Source organism: Excalfactoria chinensis, chromosome 2 (assembly GCF_039878825.1).
Source record: "Excalfactoria chinensis isolate bCotChi1 chromosome 2, bCotChi1.hap2, whole genome shotgun sequence".
Classification (NCBI taxonomy): Eukaryota; Metazoa; Chordata; class Aves; order Galliformes; family Phasianidae; genus Excalfactoria; species Excalfactoria chinensis.
In genome coordinates this window covers 2,636,465-2,657,650 of record NC_092826.1, presented here as the reverse complement: position 1 = coordinate 2,657,650, position 21,186 = coordinate 2,636,465, and the positions used below count along the sequence as shown (strand labels likewise).

At 42.1% G+C, this 21,186-nt stretch overlaps 1 protein-coding gene across 8 annotated transcripts in view; it reads right to left on the bottom strand.

Moving 5' to 3' along the window:
• Positions 1–21,186, bottom strand: part of TSNARE1 (t-SNARE domain containing 1) — a 444,328-nt gene that overhangs the window by 206,619 nt on the left and 216,523 nt on the right. For all 8 annotated transcript variants that reach the window (XM_072329111.1, XM_072329105.1, XM_072329113.1 and 5 more), the window contains one exon: positions 8,950–9,114. In XM_072329111.1, coding sequence (XP_072185212.1) covers positions 8,950–9,114 — 165 coding nt within the window. The remainder of the gene's footprint in view (positions 1–8,949; positions 9,115–21,186) is intronic.

Sequence of the window (21,186 nt, the reverse complement as noted above, 5' to 3'; positions counted from 1 at the left end):
AATTGGATCCACCGATGTTCAATACATTTTGTTTGTTCAGCTTTGGAAGAGTACCAAGACCCTACGTACAATCTGCTGCTGCACTAAGAAGGAATCAACGAATGGGAAAGAACTGAGAAAAGAGCATCAATGTGATTGAAAAGCAAAGGAGACTGACTTGTGAAGAGTCAGATAACTGTTAGCACTCGAGGAGTTTAAACACCAAAGGGGAAGAAGAATGATTTGCAGGGTCCAATAGAGTTTTACTAGGTGTTAAGAGCTGAGAATGAGTAAGGGAGCTTTAGCAAGAACAGAAGGAAGCATTTCATCAACGCTGAAGTCTGCTGGACTGTGAAATAGTCTCTCAAAATAAATGGTGGCAGTCCTACAGCTCAGGTCATTTTAAATTAGACTGGCCAAAATACTTGAGTGGATTCTTTTGAACAACTCAATATCACATCCCAGTGATGGCCATATCATCCTCACAGGCAGCTCCCATGGTCATGATAATTAGGCTCCACGATGCTGTTCTGAAAAGAGAGTGTTTGAAGAGTTTGACACTCACATGGCAGCAGATCTTTCACGTATGGTGCTTGCCATGATATCATGCTATTTATACATTATTTTGAGTTGAAAAGTCTGTGTGAAGAGGCAATCAGAGCCTTCATAAGTCAACCCCTTGGATTAATGATGGTGATGAAGGATAGGAAATAGTTTGCATTAAACCTTCTAAACTGCTTCCATCAGTGAGAGATCTCATTGAAAACACCCCTCAGCAAGAAATTATGTAGTAATGAATGATCAAGGAACACATGTTTAAACTAACAAATGCACACGGACAGAACAGTGGAGCTTTCTTTTAATTATTATTGTATTTCATATTCTGTCTGATTCCAAAAGCTTGACTGATAGGGTTGGATTCTGACATCTATCGTTTCTCTTCAAAACAGATAGGAAACAAACACTGACATTTCTCAACGCCAATCCAGGGGGAAGAGGCTTTCCTAAAAATACAAGCATCCCACACCTATTGCCACAGACTATTCAACTCATCTATTTGCCAACAGAAGTATCAGCTAAAATGAACTTCTGTTGTTTTCTTTTGCTTTCTCCAGGATGAGAACGATGGTTGTAAACTGTGAGGAGGTGTTCTCCACATATACTCACTTCCCACAGTTTAGCAAAGCATCACCAGAGGGCATCAACCCTCATGCACTGATGACCATATATAGCTGGAGAAAACTGTCCACGTTCTTCTATCTGCCAAGTTAATGCCTGAGTTCTGCACTAAATAAAGAACAGAAAGAAATAGAAACCTACAGAAATACCCCAGGGATCAGGGGGATCTTTCCTGTCTTCTAACCAAAATGAACAAATAACATGTTAAAGAACTCTCTCAATTTTATATTAGATATAGGATGACACTCCTACCCTTGTTTTAGAGTTAAATGACTTAAGATCAGTGTGATGAGTGCTCAGGTCACATTAGTTCATGGCACATTTGACACTTGAATTAGTTGTTTCAAATGCCTTCCTAGCACCTTTCTGCTGGCAAACTATCCATGGGTATGTGTAGCTGATGGTCTCTCATCTACAGTGACCCCCCATCCATCTAGTGATGATTTATCATCAAACTATAATTCAAACACATTCACCATATCTTCATTTGGCTCCTCTTGTCTTAACCTCCAGTCCCTTCACCATCTTTATAGCCTTCCTTTGGCTACTCTCTAAAAACTTCATGTCCTTCTTATATTACAATGTCCCAAACTGCACACACTGTTTAAAGTGAGGCTGCACCAGCATAGAGTAGAGCAGGACAATCCTTTCCTTCATCCAGTGGCATTGCTGGACCTGATGCTCCCCAGGGTCTGGTTGATCACATCAGCAGCCCAAAAGCCAGAGGAGTGTGATGTCAGAGTGCTATAAGAAAGGAAGGAACATTGTGAAGGGCGTTTAATGACTTGATGGCCACTCCAAGGAAGTGCTGGTAGTGTTTGGTTTCTTCTCCTCTCAATCTCTGATAATCTCTAGAGAAGCTATGTCTGTATGGGAAGGATCACCAGAACCACTTTCTTCTGAATCAATATGACATTTAGCACCTTTCTTCTGTGGGTCTTTCCAGTTGCCAGGCTAAGTTCCTCATTCAGGTTTTAACTCCTTCCAGGTGCCAACGAAAGGCATAGGGGGATAAATTATCTATATTTGCTATGGAAGGGCTTGTGCCAACACTGAGCCCTGACAATGCACATTACTGTTCAGCTCATGTATTTCTGATGGCAAATTTTACAGTGCTATATATAAAGTTGTTATGGCATCTATTATTCACTGCCAATACAGTTCAAGTTAAAATAGGCTTTATATAACAGTTCAAAGCAATATTTTAAGAGATAACACTTGTGTCAAGGCTGCCGTGTCCTACCAGATTTTGACATTTCCAAGCAATAAAGATCTTCATCCAAAATGTAAGGTTTTGGCAAGACATCTCCCTAGCAGACTTCTCTATTTTTAATCTGCAAGCTATAGCAAAAGAGTTACATTTAAATAAAATGAAGATCCAGCTGAACTTCTGACATGGCTATTACCTTTCTACGTGGAAACTGTGAACTCTGAGAAGTGCCTCAAGAGACGTTCATGACACAGGATGATGTCCCATTAACCTGAACCTCCTAAGAGATTCTGGAGATAAGAAAAACACACAAGTGGGAAAGAGCCATTGGAACATTAAGAAGATGACTATGGACACAATTTTCTATCTATCAATCTCCTTTCAATAACAGAAGATGGGAAGGGAATTTATTTCCTTGTTCCTTTAGTAACACAAAAAAGGTTTTATATCTGTTCTTGCAAAAAGGATAAATTCAGTGCCTCCCTAAGAAAAGGTCCAGCACTGGTAACAGTATCACAAGATTCTCTGAAGTTACATGTTAATCTGAGTACCCCAGAAGAGATGATGTACATGTAGTGCTCTGTGACCTCTACTGTGTTGCTTGTCCCACATGTTTCTGGTGGTAGGCACTCAGAATAGTAGAAATTCCAGTAAGGCCCAACTACTTGCATAGAATACATTTTGTACTGCTCTACTCTTCATTCAAGTCCCTAGAGTGGTCAGGAGAACAAATGCTATACATCATTTTGGTGTTAAATTTAGTTTATTAGTTGAGCTGGAGAGCTAAGGATAGTACTTCCTTACAGTCTTCTTGGTTAGTTACTGGTTATGAAAACATATTGATAAAAGAATAAGTTGTAAGGGTGACTTTGAGCTCAGTGAGTCCCTTCTCTGTATACCAACCACTTCTAATGAAATCCTGGAAGTTTTAATGTGCAAGATGAGCCCTTTCAGGAAAAAAATGTTCATATGGGTCAGTAAACAGAAAAACAAAACCCAGTGAAAATGATTTAAAAAGCATTATCTGCTTATTCAAATACAGCCAAAGAGGTATGATGCAGTTCAGAAAACCCATTTGATACTTTTTTCCTGAGGAGAAATATTTTAGCTGCATTTGAAATAATGTATGTGGAATCATAGGATCACAGAATCATACAATCACTCAGGTTGGAAAAGACCTAAAGATCACTGAGTCCAACCATGACCCAACCATACTACCCTAACTAACAACCCTCTGCTAAATCATGTCCCTGAGCACCACATCCAAACAGGTTTTAAACACATCCAGGGATGGTGACTCAACCACCTCCCTGGGGAGCCTATTCCAGAGCTTAACAACCCAAATGCAGTCTTGCTTAGTGGATGAACATGAATCTGGGAGAGCAAAACAAAATGGATACAGCTATCATGGAGACAGGGAAAAGCTGCAAGTAAAAGCAAAGTGCACACATCCTTAGGAAACAGAAACCGGAACCTTACTAACTACGTAAGTTGAGTAAGTTATTTGGAGGGAAATTAATAATTAGGCAGAAAAATAAATAGAGCCACTGGAAGCATCTCCAGTGAAATAAGGAGACTTGACTAAACCTCTTGATTTCACAAATATGATGTGACCGAGACTGGCTTGGAGTTTGCCATTCTCCGTTATCTAACAGGCAAACACTAAATGTTTTTGTGTTTGTTTTTCTGGGGAGGAAAGAGAAAGACAGTGACTATATTTTCAACAAAAACCAGCACAATAATATCCTTTTTATCCATAAAATCACTGCAGAAATACCAGTGCACCCATTCATCTTTAGCATCACAGTGAAGGATCATCCCAGAATGTACATCTTCTTGCAATGAAGTTCCCTGGAGATTTTACCTTGTGGATGCACAGAAATTACCCCAGTATGGAAGGACAAATCACATACAAGGATACTCAATATGATGATATTTCACATTCTCATCCTTAGAAATGCACAAAAGTGCATAACGCTCAATTACATCTATTCAGCAAACCATAACAGAGATTAAACATACCCAGAGATTAAACCTTGACCCAAGCTTGTAAAATTACCAGATTTCTTATTTAAAGCATTAACTCATGTGTAGCTGTCACTGTGTGCAGAGGTGAAACCCTCAGAGCACTGGTCTACAGCAGGAACATTTGTCCCCTTTTACCTGTCCTAACTCAATCACAACTCCTACTACAGTGCAACCAAAATCCATTCTGATAAAATTAGCTCAATCCCATTAAAAGGCAAAGTACAGTCCTTAATTAAATATTCTGGTTTATTCTGAAGCCCACTTTTTAGGTTCGTCTTGAGTTCAGGCCTGTAAAAGCATATAAATTAGTAAAAGAAAAAATTTACATGTAGTAGGTTTTATTCATTTATTACTTACATTTGAGAAACAAGAGTTTCCCCAAAGCACAAAAAGCAAAGTATAAAAAGAAGAATGTGGGATGTTTAACTCATTCAGACATCTTTTTGTTCCTTTTACCATATTATATTTATAGCACCTCCTGTTGTATTAGGCATCAGCGAGATCTCGTGCTGTAACGCGATAGGTCTTCCCATGCTCAGTAATGCATATGTATTAGATGAAATAGGAGCCCTATATAAGGGACTCACGAGGTTAATTAAACGCCATTTTACCACCCACCACATTGGTGTAAGCAGTGCGTAACTTGGCCACGGGGCCGTCGGAAGCACATTACAAAGGACGTGATTCCTTAAGGTTACTTGATTAAGGTAACATTTGGTGCCCTCTCTGAGGCACGTCCTGGGGGTAGTGTGCGACGGCTAACTGCGTGGCGGACGCAAGTCCTACGGTTAGATCCCGTAGAAGCGCCTCGGTGGGCGGAAATTGAAGCAGCTGCTACCTGCGGTTCGGTCGTAAGAAAACGAGGACCGTGGAAGACTGCGGGACTACAGGTCTCGAGTATATACAAAGGGTGCAAGGACGTACGGTGTCGCGCACCAGAAAAAACAATGGATTCCGTCATTAAGGTAGTATCACGAGTTTGTAAAACTCACTGCGTTAGAAATGTTCCTTCTAAGAAGGATATAGCTGCCGTCATCTCCTGTTTGGAGGTGGCGCAGATTTTACCCTCCCCTAGTAATCTGCTCGATTCGGAGCGGTGGGATTCTTTCACCGCTGCCATGCTCCATAGAGCAATGCACGAGTATAAAGCGGAGGAGTTAAAAACCTGGGGTTTGGTCCTGGGTGCTCTTAAAGCCGCTAAGGAGGAGAAACAAGTCCAGGCCATCGCGACTGGGGTTTTTGGTCTGGATACTGGGACGTCCGGGGTCCCGGGGGGTGCGGAGGAATCGCTTTCTGGCGGCGACTCTGCACCCAAAATGGCGCCAGCCACGCCGGCCGTTTTCACAATGGCCATGGCCGCGCCCGAAACAACTCCGGAAGAGAAGGCGGAAGTTGTGTCATCTGGGGAGGCGCCACCATATTATCCCCGCCTATACCCCTCTTTGCAAAGCTTTTACTCGCCTGAGGGGGATGGAATTTGTCCGAGGGAGGGAGAGTCGTGTGGGGAGGCGCGCCGTGGAGGCGTTGAGCCACCCCCAGACCCACCTCCGGAGGAGGGATCTCGTCCCGAGAAGGGTGAGAAAAAAGCGGAGGAAAGAAAATTGCCTATCCCCACCCCGTTTGTCTTATCTCCCGAGGAGGGGGAGGAGAGAGGGGTGGAGAGAAAGGAATTGCCTGCCCCCACCCTGCCGGTCCCGTTTCCCCAGAAGGGGGAGGAGAGAGGGACGGAAAGAAAGGAAATGCCTACCCCTGCCCTGTCGGTCCCGCCTCCCCAGAAGGGGGAGGAAAAAGAGGAGGAACGAAAGGTTCCGCCTACCCCCACCCAATTGGTCGCGTCTCCCCGGAGGAGGGAGGAGCGAGAGGATTCTCGCAAGCCCACCGATTGGTCGGATATCCGTGAATCAATGAGAGGGTTGGGGCTTAAGGAACGGGACTGGGCGGTGTTTCCGATAGTCGTCCAGAAGAAAGGACCAGTTTGGGTGCCTTTGGAAGCGAAAGCAGTGACTCGGTTTATAGAGGCAATTGAGAAAAAGGGCTTGAGGTCCCCGATGACTATGAGTACCTTTGAGGCTCTTATGGCCCCGGGTCCCCTACTGCCATATGATATTGAAAGCCTTATGAGAGTTGTCCTTGAACCAGTACAGTTTACTGTGTGGAAGGAGGAGTGGACGGTACAACTTAAGGCTGTTGTAGCACAGACTGCTTGTGATCCGAACCACCCAGCGAATGGGAAGGAGGGAGATCCGAAAACTAGTTTAATGAGGCTTTTAGGAACGGATGCAGATCTGGCTGGATCTGCAGAGAAGCAGCTTAGGCTCCTCCGTCCGGGAGAATTACTTGCCTCCACGGGGGCGGCTTCTACTGCTTTTAGAAACTTTGTAAGAAAAGCAGAACCTGTTTCCCCGTGGTCAGAGATAAAGCAGGGTCCCTCAGAAACATTCTCTGAATTTGCCAATCGATTGATACAGGCAGTAGAAGGATCAGAACTACCTAAGGAAGCATTATCTTCCGTTATAAAAGATTGTCTTAAGCAAAAGTCTCATCAGAATATTAGAGATATCATTCGGGCGGCTCCTGATGATCTGGAGACTCCGGGTGAAATTATTAAGTATGTGCTGGACAAACAACAAGCAACACCATTGCCCAGTGATGGCCTGACAAAGGCATGGCTTTCGGTTATGACCGCACAAAATAATCAATCTAAGAACCCCTGCTTTAAATGTGGCCAGATAGGTCATTACAAGAACCAGTGTACAGCTCCAGAGAGACGGTATAAGGTTAGAGAAAAATGCCAAGCCTGCGGGAAGCTGGACTTTCCTTTCAGGCATGGTTGATGGGAACCCGCCAGCCGCAACCGCGAAGTGACTCTTCAGGAAAGAAGAAAGGAACAGATAAAGAACCACTGCTTGTACCTACGAGAAGGACATTTGTTGTATCGCTTGTTGTGTGTTTTTATGTATTTGTGTTTGTTACAGGGGGAGAGGGTGCTCATCTCATGTCACAACCAGAAAATATTTGGGTCACATGGTCTAATCGAACTGGGCAGAAAGATTTCTGCCTGAGTTTACAGTCAGCCTCATCACCGTTTAGTACATGCCTTATTGGTGTACCCAGGTGGGACCCAGTGGAGTTTAACGGATATGTGCGAAAGAAGCTAATGTCACCACAATGGTCTTGTCGGAACTCCTGATGGACATTAATAACATCAGACATGCTGTTCTCCAGAACAGAGCTGCGATAGACTTTCTGCTACTGGCCCAAGGGCACGGATGCAAGGACTTTGAAGGGATGTGCTGCTTCAATCTGAGCGACCACAGTGATTCAATTCATAAGAAGTTGGAGTGGATGCAAGAGCATACCAAGAAAATTGCAATTGATGATGCATTCGGCAGCTGGCTGGATGGACTATTTGGTAATATTGGCCCATGGCTTAAACAGTTTCTTAAAGTATTAATTATAGGGATTTTAGTTTTCTTAGCTTTAATGATTTGCCTACCTTGTGTGTTTCAATGTATCCAGGGTTGTTTACAGCGTATGATAGAAAGAATATTTAATGACAAAATGGAGTGCCAACGGATATATGATAAGCTTTAAGAAGAAGAAGGAACTGTATAAACCCAAGATGCCTTGGATATAATAATTAGAAAACCACTAATATTATTAGACATTGCACTACCTACCTCTGCATGAATTGTAGCTTGTCTACCTCACTTTTTAGATAACTTATATATTTTAGATTTATATGGAGACTAACATTTTTATATATTAGGTTTAGGACTAGCGTTCGCGTTGTAACGGGACATGACTTTATTGAGCATGGGGAGGGGGAAATGTTGTATTAGGCATCAGCGAGATCTCGTGCTGTAACGCGATAGGTCTTCCCATGCTCAGTAATGCATATGTATTAGATGAAATAGGAGCCCTATATAAGGGACTCACGAGGTTAATTAAACGCCATTTTACCACCCACCACATTGGTGTAAGCAGTGCGTAACTTGGCCACGGGGCCGTCGGAAGCACATTACAAAGGACGTGATTCCTTAAGGTTACTTGATTAAGGTAACAACCTCCAAGGAAAAAAGTGAACAAAAATAGTGTGAGTCTTCTTTCACTTATGTTAAGAACATCCGGATACTTTAATAAAGCAATAATTCTTGAAAAACTGAAGAACTTATTTAATCTCTTATTCTCTCTAATGGTAAAGATGAATAATTTCTGTCTGTCACAGATTTGAGTCTGAAGTTTGCGCACACCAAGAAAGCTGTTTCACTGCGGAACCAAGTTCAATTGAAGTGCTTCACTACAGACCATAAGGAAAGAGGAAAACACTAGCCAATGAAAACTGAACACTTCTTGCCATTTTTATTTTTGGTCATGTTAACTATTAATACTTCCTTCAGCCAATCATCTTCATTTTTAGAATAACACGATCATCTCTCCTATATCTAGTGATGATATACAGACAGCCACATAAATGAGCATTTCTTTCGTCATGTTGAGGATGTCTGCACTTTCAGTCTGCAAGGCCATGACAGGAGAAGGTTATTACTGACCTCAATCTGTTGAATGGCCTCCTCCCGCTGACGGATGGCTTCCAGATCCTCCTCTGTGATTTCTGAGAGCAAGGCTTGATCCTGACTCTGCTTTTGCCACGTGCCATCTCCTCCATTAAAAATCTTCTCATCGTCAGCTAGGTCAGAGAAGGGAGTCCTAGGGCTCTGTGCAGGTGGAGGAATGAGAAGAAAGCAAAGGAAGTGTAAATCTTTTTTAGTTATATACACATATGGCCTTCTCACAGGAAAAGAAAACAGTGATATGATAGGCTGCATAAACCATGATGAAGAGGGCAACAGGAAGTTACGTGAGAGGACACACATCAAGTCTTGTGGAGTGTTAGGACCTGAAGCTGTATCTCCTGAGCTACATTAGACCCCCAGCATCCAGCATGTGACAGTTCTCACAGAACAAAAACTTTATGTGCAAATGAAAGAAATTCACATTTACTGTATTCATTTTACTGCAGGTTTCTCTGTTATTAGATGCTTTCTCAGACATGCACAAGTCCTATGTACGTGCCTTGAAGACTTAACAATCCAACTTAAATCACGGAGCACAAGAAAGGAGAACGTCTTATTTATTTTTGGGAAAATATAAATATGGCTTAAAAAAGGAAAAACCAAAAACATTACAGTAATGTGACTGTACTGTCAACAGCTTGGAAATCATAGAGAATCATAGAATCACACAATGGCTTGAGTTGGAAAGGACCTCAAAGATCACCCTGTTGCAACCCACCTGCCATGGGCACAGCATCACAGAGCCTCCTCTGTAAAGTTCGCTTGCTTTTGCTTACATATCAGATACTGTTTTCTAGGTAAGCTGCCTCTGGGAGCTGTACTGGTATTTAGACTCATACTCAAAGTGCCTGTTCAAGATTCATCTGCATCCACACTGCACGTAAGGGCAGATGTTCAGCAAGGTCTTCTCCTCTCATCCTTTAGCTTCTGTGTCTACTGAGATGGTTCAGTCTAAACCACTCTGAGATGGAACCAACATGAGTTTGGTACAGAAATTCGGGAGGTTAAGTTCAAGTCCTAAACTAATAGGTCCCACAGAAGACTCCAGTCCTACAATCACACAAGCATTTCACTTCAAACACAGCACACTGTTTTTTCAGCTGGCCTTGATCTGAGCTCTGACTCCTAATCAAAAGTTATAATAAAAGACTAACCCAACTGCTTCCAACACTCTTACGTTGAAAGAAGTGTGTGCTATAGCACATTCTTGGCCTGAATATCCCCAAAGCTCCTGAAAATTACAAAAGAAAACAAGCCCAACAGTTCAGGATGACACTGAGCTCTCTGAATCTGGACTGATCTGAAGCAGAAACACTAGGGCTCTTCAAGAGGTGGTGTTTGAGAAGTAAAAGCCTTTGCTCTCTTGCTGCAGCTAAGTTTTCATAGATGTTAAATGCATTAAATTCACGCAAAGTAGACATGAAGAAAGGCCAACGGAGATCATATTAGAAGAGCGCAGAAGGACTGGAGAAGTGGAAGGACTAGAGTAGAAGTTGCAGTGGGAAAGATTAAACAATGTCAAATCACCCAGGCAAGAATGAGAAAATCGAGCACACATGAGAGAGGCAGGTGAATGAGGGAAAAACACAGCTTATAAGGGGTTTTACTTCTTGCTGCATTGCTTAGAGATCTGCTTTAGAGGAACTCTGAAGGAAGCAAAGAGAAACTGAGTAGTATCTAACTGTTATATTTAGACAAGCTGGATAATGGGTAATGGAAGAGACAGAGGAATACAGAAAAAAATTGTTCATATCTAGTCAAGTATATTTCAAACATATACATATCTAATATATATATATATAATATATATAATAAAACCCTCTGACATGAGCATCTTATTTTGTTCACGTCATGCTTCCCTAGGATCTGTTATCTACACAGACAGCATGTATTACAGGAAGAAAATAATTATTTCAAATCAGTATAAAAATTCATTTACATTTAAAAATACATATTTTAATAGGATTCAGGTACTCTAGGGGTGTTTTATTCCCCAATTATTATGTGCCTTGTACACTAACTTATCTGGCTGAGCAGTTCATTGACAAAATATATATATTAATGGACTCAAAAATTAACACAACAATAATGCACCATGGGGTATTATAGGGCTACACAGTGACATAGGGTGTCATTGCATGTGCACCAATGAGGTAACTACATTATGAAGAGGCAGTTACACTGCACAAGGATGTGTAGGCTGGGTGGACCCATGTGTCTGACAGGGACAACCTTATACTATCACAGAACCATAGAATTGTTTGAGTTGGAAGGAACTGTTTGAGTTCAGCTCCCCCCATTCAACACAAGGATGCTGTGCCATGCTATGTCAAATGCACATGAATGCATACACAAATCCATCCTTTCTCATGAAGATAAACATTTCAATGGAAGATATCAAATCTGCTAATGATCTAATGCTTCCCATTCTGTTCTGATGAACGAAGAGAGGAGTTAAACAATTCAATAAGGAGCTCTTCAGATGATGTTAGTACATATGATATTATAGTTGCATCACAAAGATGCTTGGTCTTGGCTTCTTTTAACTTATCAGTCACTCTCCCTTGCTGGTCCTAGTCTCTGTAAACAACACCAAAATAATACAGTTGGAGCAATGCAAGTGATGCTGCTCAGCCATCTCTTAAAAAAGCAGGCTATTTATGTATTTAAATAGATAATGGTCTAGACACAGATGTTTTTCTCCAAACAAAGTAGTGGCTTAAGTTAATTTCAGAGCTACTGAAGGCAATTATGTGATTTTGTATACTTAATATCCTTCAAGAAAACCCAACAACAACAGCTGAATGAACAAATCAATTGTGAGACAAGGAGATGCAGAAAGGGGTCCAAAATTTCCTTCCAGACACAAAAACAGCTCCATAATAACTTTAAATATGGTCAACAGGACCTATTAGTGGGATATATACAGTGGCTGGCCATACTGCCATATGAAAACTGATTTTGTACTTGTTGATGGTACAGTGCCCTTCATTTCAGTGATAAACCGAACAAATCCTGGATTTGAAAGTGCAAATAAATCTAATTATTTTTAATACTTCCGATTGAAAACTGTGTATAACTGGGTTTATCAGGGGTTTTCTTTCCCTTTTCAGTTTTTCTGTCCCTGACAAAATCTTTTATTTATAGCAAAAAGAGATATGACAGAGGGCACTCATTGAGCTTCCACAGATAACGTTCCTTTTGTCAATGCACTGCAAGGGGCCATAACTCCCCGTATAGACATTTCCACATTAAATTTGATTTAGTGCCGAATTTTATGCCCTGTGAATCTCTGTGTAATTTTCTGTAGGATTTCCTTTCATAAATTGTTAATTGGATGTGTTTGAAGTTGCTCTTTTGTTGAAATTTGCCTGTGGCAGATTTTTGTCACGACGTATCTATAAAACAAACTCTGCCTTTGAAAAGAATGATAGGAGAGAAAAAGTTGAGTTTATCTGATATGCTCAGTGGTTCTTTTAAAGCTAAATTCTCAGGACTGAGGGTCACACTTTGCTGTTATTCGTCATATCTGAAAAATTATGCCCCAGCACAACATATTTTCTGTTGGATAATATCTTTTCACTGGGATAAAATCATTGCTGCTTACAACTACATTTTTTTATCAGATTTATTCTACAAATGGGAAGATGTTATATACAGCTGGTGATAAAGGGAAAAAAAAGGGGGGAAAAAAGGCTTTATCTGGAAGGAGACAACTTCTGTAAGTATCGGTACTTCAGCAGTTGTCAAATCTTTGCATGAGCAACTGCATGTCTCCAAAGACGGCCTACTTCACTCCCCCATTCGTGTATCAGAAGGGCAAAAAAGGGACACTAACACGCTCTGTACACAGCAATATTAAGAGCTGTACAACCTATGTCACACAGAACAGCCAAGGAAGGGACTGAAATGACCTCTCTTCTGGTTCCCACAGGCTGTTTACTCCACCTAGAAGCAGAAATCTAACAGGAACTCCACTTAACATGTCATCACCCAAAGGGTTTATCTTCACAGAACTAGGGAATTTCCTGCAGGTGTGTGCTGGAAACAATTCTGCCCTGTATCTCTCTTTGACTTCTCTAACGATGCAATTTCTGATTGCTCATTATAGGTTTTCCCCTTCGTAGAAATCAAAATAATCAAGTAAACAAGGCTTTTGGAAAGATATTAAAGATAATCACAGGGATGCAAGAAACTCACAGTTGAAAGCTGTCTCATTTATTCTAGATTATAGAATCAGTGAATCACAGAATGACTTCAGTGGGAAGGAACCTTAAAAGATCATCTAGTTCCAACCCCACTGCTATGGGCTGGTTGCTACCCACCAGACCAGGCTGTCCAGGAATCCATCCAACCTGGCCTTGAACACCTCCAGCAATAGGGCATCCATAGCTTCTCTGGGCAGCCTGTGCCAGGGCCTCACTGCCCTCTGAGTAAAGAATTTCTTCCTAATATCTAACTTAAATTTCCCTTGTTTTAATTTAAAGCCATTCTCCCTTGTCCTATCACTACTAGTCTACATATAACGTCAGTCCCCCTCTTGCTTACAAGCTCAAGTACTGGAAGGCTGCAATGAGGTCTCCCTGGAGCCTTCGCCAAGCTAAACAACCCCTAACCCTAACACTCAACTTTTTAACACAGGAGAGGTGCTCCAGCCCTATGATCGTCTGTCTCTGTGGTCTTCCTCTGTACTCACTTCAACAGCTCTGCATCCTTCCAGTACTGGGGGCCCCAAACATGGACACGGTACTCCAGGTAAGTTCTTACAAGAGCAGAACAGAGTGGAACAATCTCATCCCTCTCCCTACTAGTCACCCTTCTGTTGATGCATCCCAAGATACAGTTGGCCTTCTGGGCTGCAACAGCACACTGCTGACTCATGTCCAACTTGTTGTCCATCAAGAAACCCTCATTGTGTTCCACAAAGCCGCTTGCAATTAGTTCTTCTCCCAGACTGTACACATGTCTTGGGATTACACCAACTCAAGTGCAACACCTTGAACTTCCCCTTGTTGAACACCACTATTCTATCATGTGCCCACTTTTCGAACCTGTCCAAGTCCCTCCGGATGGCATTTCTTCCTTCTACTGTAACAACTGCACTTAGCTTGATGTCAACAAACTTGCTGCAGGTACACTCTATCCCACTGCCTATGTCTTTGATAAAGACAATGAAGAGCACTGGTCCCAGAGACAGACATCTGGGTGATACCACTCGTGATCACACTCCACCTGGACATAGATCGATTGACCACAACGCTCCAGCTGTGATAAACCGATCAACACTCTATCCACTCAATAATCCAAGCTTCAAATCAATATCATTTCAATTTAGAGAAAAGGATGTGTTGTGGGACGATGTGAAAAGCTTTGCACATGTCCCAACAGACAACATCACTGCCTTTGCTTTGTTCACTCATCACCTTGCAAGGCCTTGCAGTTGGTCTGGCTGCTGGCTCTACTACACAGAGCAATTTATCTCCATTCAAAACTCTCCCTGAACAGAAAATAACCCTCCTCTGATTTAATCAGCATAGCTCCCAAATTCTCTAGATACCTCCAAATTTATATAAGCACAGGTATAAGAAGTCTCATTCACATAAGCTAATTTTGTACTACATATTGCAGGCTGTTCCAAGGAAGCCTTCTGCAGCTATGAAGATAGAGTTTACATGCTTCAGGTAGTAAACCCAGGAAAGGTACTTTGTCTTCTCAGCCTCCAGAAGCTCTGCCTGCCTCTAGCAGGGATACGTCCAGCTCAAGCAATGCTCAACACACCTCCCACACCTTCTGCAAACTAACACGTTTCCTTGGGTAACATTTTGACTCTGGCTTTCACAAAAAATGCAAATGCAGAGACATTTATCTCCTGCTTTATGGTATGTATAGACATATAAACAGCGAGGCTACACTTTATGAGGATCTCCTATTCTCACTAGCATCCAGGCTTTGAGATTCATGTTTTATTGCATGTAGAAAAATGAGGCCAGAGTGCCTGCATTAAAGATCAATAAAACACTCCACATGAGGACCACTGTGCAGAATACTGCCATAGTTATGTTACTTGCTTGTGAAGCCTTTTTAATAGTATGTTGGCACTGCTGCCTAGAACAAAAATGGCAGGGAGCAGCCAGTTTGGCCTGCCTACCCACAATATACAGGTAAAGAAGACAGATAAATCGGATTAGATAATCTTTCTCAAACCACCCTTCCAAAACAACTCACCCTGCAGCCTCAATGAGATTTAGAGCTGCTTCTTGCCAAGCAAAAGCCCAAAGCAATTACAGGTAGAAAGGCCTCAGGCATGCACAGAACAAGCAGTCTGGGACTTCTAAATCTTTTAGAGGAGTGAAATAGTGCTATTGCAACTTCGCGTTATCTTTCACGCAGAAGATCGCAGTAGTGATTGGCAATCTGAGCTCTGTTATCTTAGGAGAGGAGCTTCCAACAACAGTGAGAAATGCAATCACAAATTACCTATTGTTTGTTCCTCCTCTTCACCAGACACTGGGCACACTTATAACTACTGGTTTTCGATCCTAAACAAAGACAACTTTCAGTGGGACCTTTTCTTTCCTGCATGCATCACTAACACAGGCAAATACTAAAATGTATTCAGCAATTTCTTCCAAGTTATGGAAATGTGATTACTCTGCACCAATGTAGCATGAGGAAAAAAAAACCCAAAAGCATGGTAAAATTAGCATAATGGGAAGGGTTGAAGTGCATTTTTATTTAAATTAACTAGAACGTCTCATGTCGTGCTGTCTTCACTCCTGATCAAGTTGTTTACTTTTGAATGATGTGGACCTGAAATTGAGTACGAAAATCACCATTTTTACCAGCTTCCTCTTTGCTGGGGTCTGCAAGAAATTACTCATTCTAAGGAAAACATGGGAACCAAAATTATTTTGCTGAATCGCTTTTCAGCATTTATAAATCTAATCGCTCCAGACTCTGCAGTCATGAAGTCTAAGAAAATCCATTTAGTTTCCTGGAACTAGAAGAGAGTTACTAACAGAGTACCTAGTTCATACCTCCCACTGTTTCCTTCTTCTTCATTTTTCCTTCAAGACTTTATTACTCCACAAAATTCATTTTGAGCAATCCTGACCTCAGCTCCTAGGGCTGCTCTAGTTCAGAGTCGATCTCACTGTACTCCAAGTTGGAAAATTAAATGATGTGTCTGTGGCAGATGAAGAAAAGGAAAATAAGCCAGGAGCCTGAGGTTTAGCTCTCTGATATCCAAAACGCTTTAAAGAAGCACAGCATATTTTAACCTACAGGTGAAGAACAAATGTAGTACGAACGACCTTCCTTCTAGCCTCAGGTGATGGGGCTGATGCTGAGCACAACCCCATAGAGAGTATTAGCTTCTAGGGCAAACTTATCCCAAGGGCTACATTTTGATATGCATTTTTGCTCAGTGTAATCCTTACTGTATCCTCATAATGGACAGAAGGTGCAGTTTGTCCTGTTCTTGTTTCCAGTCCTTCTCCTTTCTTTCCCTTGACTGAGAATTTCATCTTCCGTGCAAATACGCAGGTCACCCCAAAAATGGCTCCTGTTTATCTCCATGGAAACGACAACAAATACTAAGAGCACAAGAGCACTATTTGATAGAGAAAATTCTAAGGTTTAAAACAGTATTTTTAACATAGTCACCATTATTAGCTACGTACTTTTGCCAGCGATGAATAAAAGCTTGCACGCCATGCTTGTAAAATCTGCACCAACAGAGGCAACCTATTGTTTCATATAAAGGTATCGTTGCTGGGAAAATGCTGCCCACACAGTCCATCTCTTATTGGTCTGAACAGATAGAAATCAGAAGGTACCAAAAGCGGACTACACAGTGGATGTGTCAGAACAATCCAGCCAAGGTTGGTAATGAGCTCTTTGATATTCAAATTGGTATGGGACCAGAGTTGCAAGAGAAAGGTTGTTCTCTCCTCTAGCCTGGCTCTGGAAGTGTAAGCCTTTAGTTCAGTCAGCATCACAATGTAGCTAGTGGTCAGTTGATGGTTAGACTGGGTTCCAGGAGATCCATAAGGATCATCCCTTTCCTATCCCAAAACACAGTGCACGTCACTTTATCCACTAAGGGCTCCATCTTGAACTTTTTCACCAGTGGAAAACCACATCACCACTCCATGGGCAGCCATCAGGTTGCTTAGAGCCCTGTCCAGCCTGACCTTGAATGTCTTCAAGAATGGAGCATCTACCACTTTCTCTGAGCAACCAGTGACTGTACCTCACTACCCTAGTTGTAAAAAGTTTCTTCTTTAGATCCAACCTTTATCTCCCCACTTTTACTTAGTTTGAAACCCTTGTTCTATCAATCATAACAGACCCTGCTGAAGAGTCTGCCCCCTTCTTCCTTATAGCCTCCCTTCACTGTACTAACATTCACTGTTTGATCTCCATTGCTTCATAAGTCCTTCCACAGAATGGTTAGGTTGGAGAGTACCTTAAAAATCATCTAGTTCCAACCTCCTTGCCTTTGGCAGGGTTGTCAATCACCAAACCAGACTGCCCAGGATCCCACACAATCTGACCCTGAAAAGCCTCCAGCAATAGGACATCTACAGCCTCCATGTCAGACATGCCCCACTGCTGCCATCTGTCACACAGCAACAAAACTCAATGGAATACTGCTGAGGAGGTTTAACCTCTACTGCCACACCACCAACATTCATTTCTGACATCGTGAGCAGGTCCAGAGGAAGGCCATGACGATGATGGAGCACCTCCCCTACAAAGACAGGCTGAGAGAGCTAGGGCTCTTCAGCCTGGAGAAAAGAAGGCTCCAGGGGGACCTTATAAGTGGCCAGTACATGATGGGGGCCTCAAGGGAAGGTGGGGAGGGACTTTTTAGAAGGACATGAGGCGACAGGACAAGGAGAAACAATTTTAAATGGAAAGAGAGTGGATTTAGACTAGATGTTAGGAAGAAATTCTTTACTGTGAGGGTGGTATGATACTGGAAAAGGTTGTACAGCGAGGTTGTGGATGCCCCCTCCCTGGTAGCATTCAAGTCCAGGCTGGATGAGGCTGTGAGCAACCTGGTCTGGTGGGAGATATCCCTTCCTATAGCAGGGTGTTGGAACTGGGTGATCTTAAAGGTCCCTTTGAACCCAAATCATTCTATGATTCTACAATAATAAAACAGGAGGCATTACTTTCAGAGCAGCCCTCATAGGTAGTCTGGCAGAAATGTGAGTATAATGAAAGCAACAGTGTTAAGAGGTACAGTTTTCCCATCTTAATAATCTAACAGCCTTTTCTTTACAAACTCATTACAGTGAATGACTAAAGTCTGATCACAAATATCTAAACTCATCCTTCCCAAAGCCAACTGCCTATACTGCTGGCACCTTCAGGTGGCTTCTCTGTGCATACAAAGCAAGAGGATAAATATTCCTTTAGCACTGTCATGAAGGAGGGCATTCACCTATATTTTTACAGCATCGCATCACATTTCTAAAGCTGTTCCTGCCCTTTTCTAGCTGTTTGAATTGCATTCTCATAATTCTCTGGCTCTGCACAGCTCTGCTGCTGGCACTGTGTTTTGGCTGGCACTGTTTGCTGAGAGCTGCGCTGTACATCATCCCTGGATCCTGATGCTAGGCAGAAAACTCCCCTGCTTGCAGCTCCCTTGCTGAATATCTGAAGCACTCAGCGTTTGTGTAAATGGGCCGTGCTCACAGATGCATCATGGCTGTCTAGAAAGGACGGTGTTGTTTCTGCCTCCTAACATGCGTGCCATACAGCTGGTGAGCAGGCTCCTGCTAGAAAGGCAAACTAGGAGGCAAATGAGTCACTGGCTCACTCATTAACACCCATCTAGGGACAAAAAAAAAACACAAGCAAGAAGCCTTTTCCCGGGTTTATATAGAGGCAAGAGCCAAATTCAGTTTCCTAAGGTAGAAGAGACAATCCCTATCATGGGCACTATGCCGCCCTATAGTGAGAAGTGAGGGAAATAACAAGTATGCCTTTTTCTTTCAAGTAATTCACTGCTTTTCTCTTACATGGGAAGTATGAAACTGGGTGCACTTACTGAATCCTAATAGCTGGTTATGCCGAATGGAGCAGTTGGATTCGCACGGTAGTGACAAAAACAGAGTATATTTTTATGCCATGCACTTCAGATGAAAGCCACTCCTATCAATCCTCATCTCCTTCTCTGTTGTTTTTAGAGTCCTCAGCCATCTCTTCTCAAAAACGACAACCGATTCCCACAAAACAAACCACTGACAGCAATCTTTTAATCTCTTCTCACCACTGACATTTTCCAGAGTTTCAGTGGACTGAAGAAAATGTTCACAGCCCGAGATTGAGAAAAACTGCTCTTTAGTGACTGCCCTGCACAAGATACCTGCCTGTTTCACAGCCCTGGCACTGTCTGCATTCACAACACCATGCCTACTTGCCCAAAAGCCTAATCAGAAATTAGCTTCTCACTGCCCATGAGTGGCTTTGCAGAGCATCCGCTGGGGTAGATGGTCAATGAATGGAATGGAAAAGGCAAGGCAATGCTTCTTTATAACAGCGAAGTTCATCTCTGTGGTTGTGATGGAGAAAAAATGGTTGCTGAGGTTGGAGCAGCAGGATGAGACAAGGCTTCTTTACCCAACTACAGCTTCTGGTATCACCCACAGAAGAATCCCCGTTCACATTATGTCAGCGTTACAGCAAGCAAGATGATGCAGCACAGAAATGACTGTCTCTTAGACAACATAACCTATTTTTTACTCACAGCCTCTTCTCAGAAGCCTTCTACAGTTGGGAATTATTACATACCAGATTTCACCATTAGGAATAATGAGGTTTCAAGACTTAAACAGTCTGTCTTCTGCAGCAAAGGGTGTACAGTCCTTTGGTCAAATTCACAGAGAATTATTTCATCACTAACTCTGAATGAGGCAGCACCATAGGCCAGAAACATGAAGTCAGTGTGATCTACTCAAAAAGATCTAGAAAGAGTCAGAGCCAGACAGAGTCCATCTACATAATTAACTGGTGACTCTCATGAGGTACCTCTATTTGAGAAAGTGACCTCTCAACTGAAAGCAAATCATGTCATTGGAGCCCAGGGCAGAATCTTAAACATCCACCCCAAGTGAGTGCGAAATTAACAGCAGAGAAACCAATCAGCTCCAAGTCTGAAGTCACAGAGTCATGGAATCATTTGAGTTGGAAGCGATCTTTAAGGGTCATCCAGTCCAACTCCCCTGCACTGAACAAGAACACCTACAGCTCCATCAGGTTGTCCAGAACCCCATCCTGCCTGACCCTGAATGTCTCTAGGGATGGGGCATCCACCACTTCTCTTATCACCACTCATGTAAAAAATGTCTTCCTTATAAAAGTCTGAACATCCAACAAGAAAGTGTCTTTGACAGACTACACCTGCATGCACAGCAGTGATGAGAAAAGTGAATAAAAATTCACACTTATCCCATGTTATATAAACCTTTTTTCTTTTTCAATTTACACATAGATTTGCTACAGTAAGGCCTATTGATCCACACGTGATTGCAGACAACTGCTTGTTAGGTATTACAGTAATACTATACACAAAAACTTAATTGTTTTTTCTTCAGAACATTTTTGTTTTTAATTAAAATACAAGCAAAGGTTGTAAAAATCTCTTAAAAGATCTAAAATTAAAGACAAGCATGGTAAGAACACAGACAACAACTGAATCAAAATGAAAATATTGCAAGTCTGATTTAGGACTACCTGGTAGTAGTAATACACAACAGTCTAAAAAGGACCATAGAAAGATCAAACAGGTTTGTTCCAGAGTTGCCTGTTGTTTGCTGTGTGCTGGAGTCAAGCACTGTGTATGGAGCAAGTTCCTTGGTCTCTTTTAAGAGACATGACTCCTGAAGCTAAGAATCATAGAATCATAGAATTACCCAGGTTGGAAAAGACCTTGAAGATCATCAAGTCCAACTGCAGCCTAACCATAGTACCCTAACTCTAAAAATGCTCTGCTAAATCATATCCCTGAGCACCACATCCAAACAGCTCTTAAACACATCCAGGGATGGCGATTCAACAACCTCCCTGGGGAGCCTATTCCAGTACTTAACTACCCTTTCTTTAAAAAAGTGCTTCCAAATATCCAACCTAAACTTGCCTTGGCGCAACTTGAGGCCATTTCCCCTCATCCTGTCACTTGTCACCAGTGAGAAGAGACTT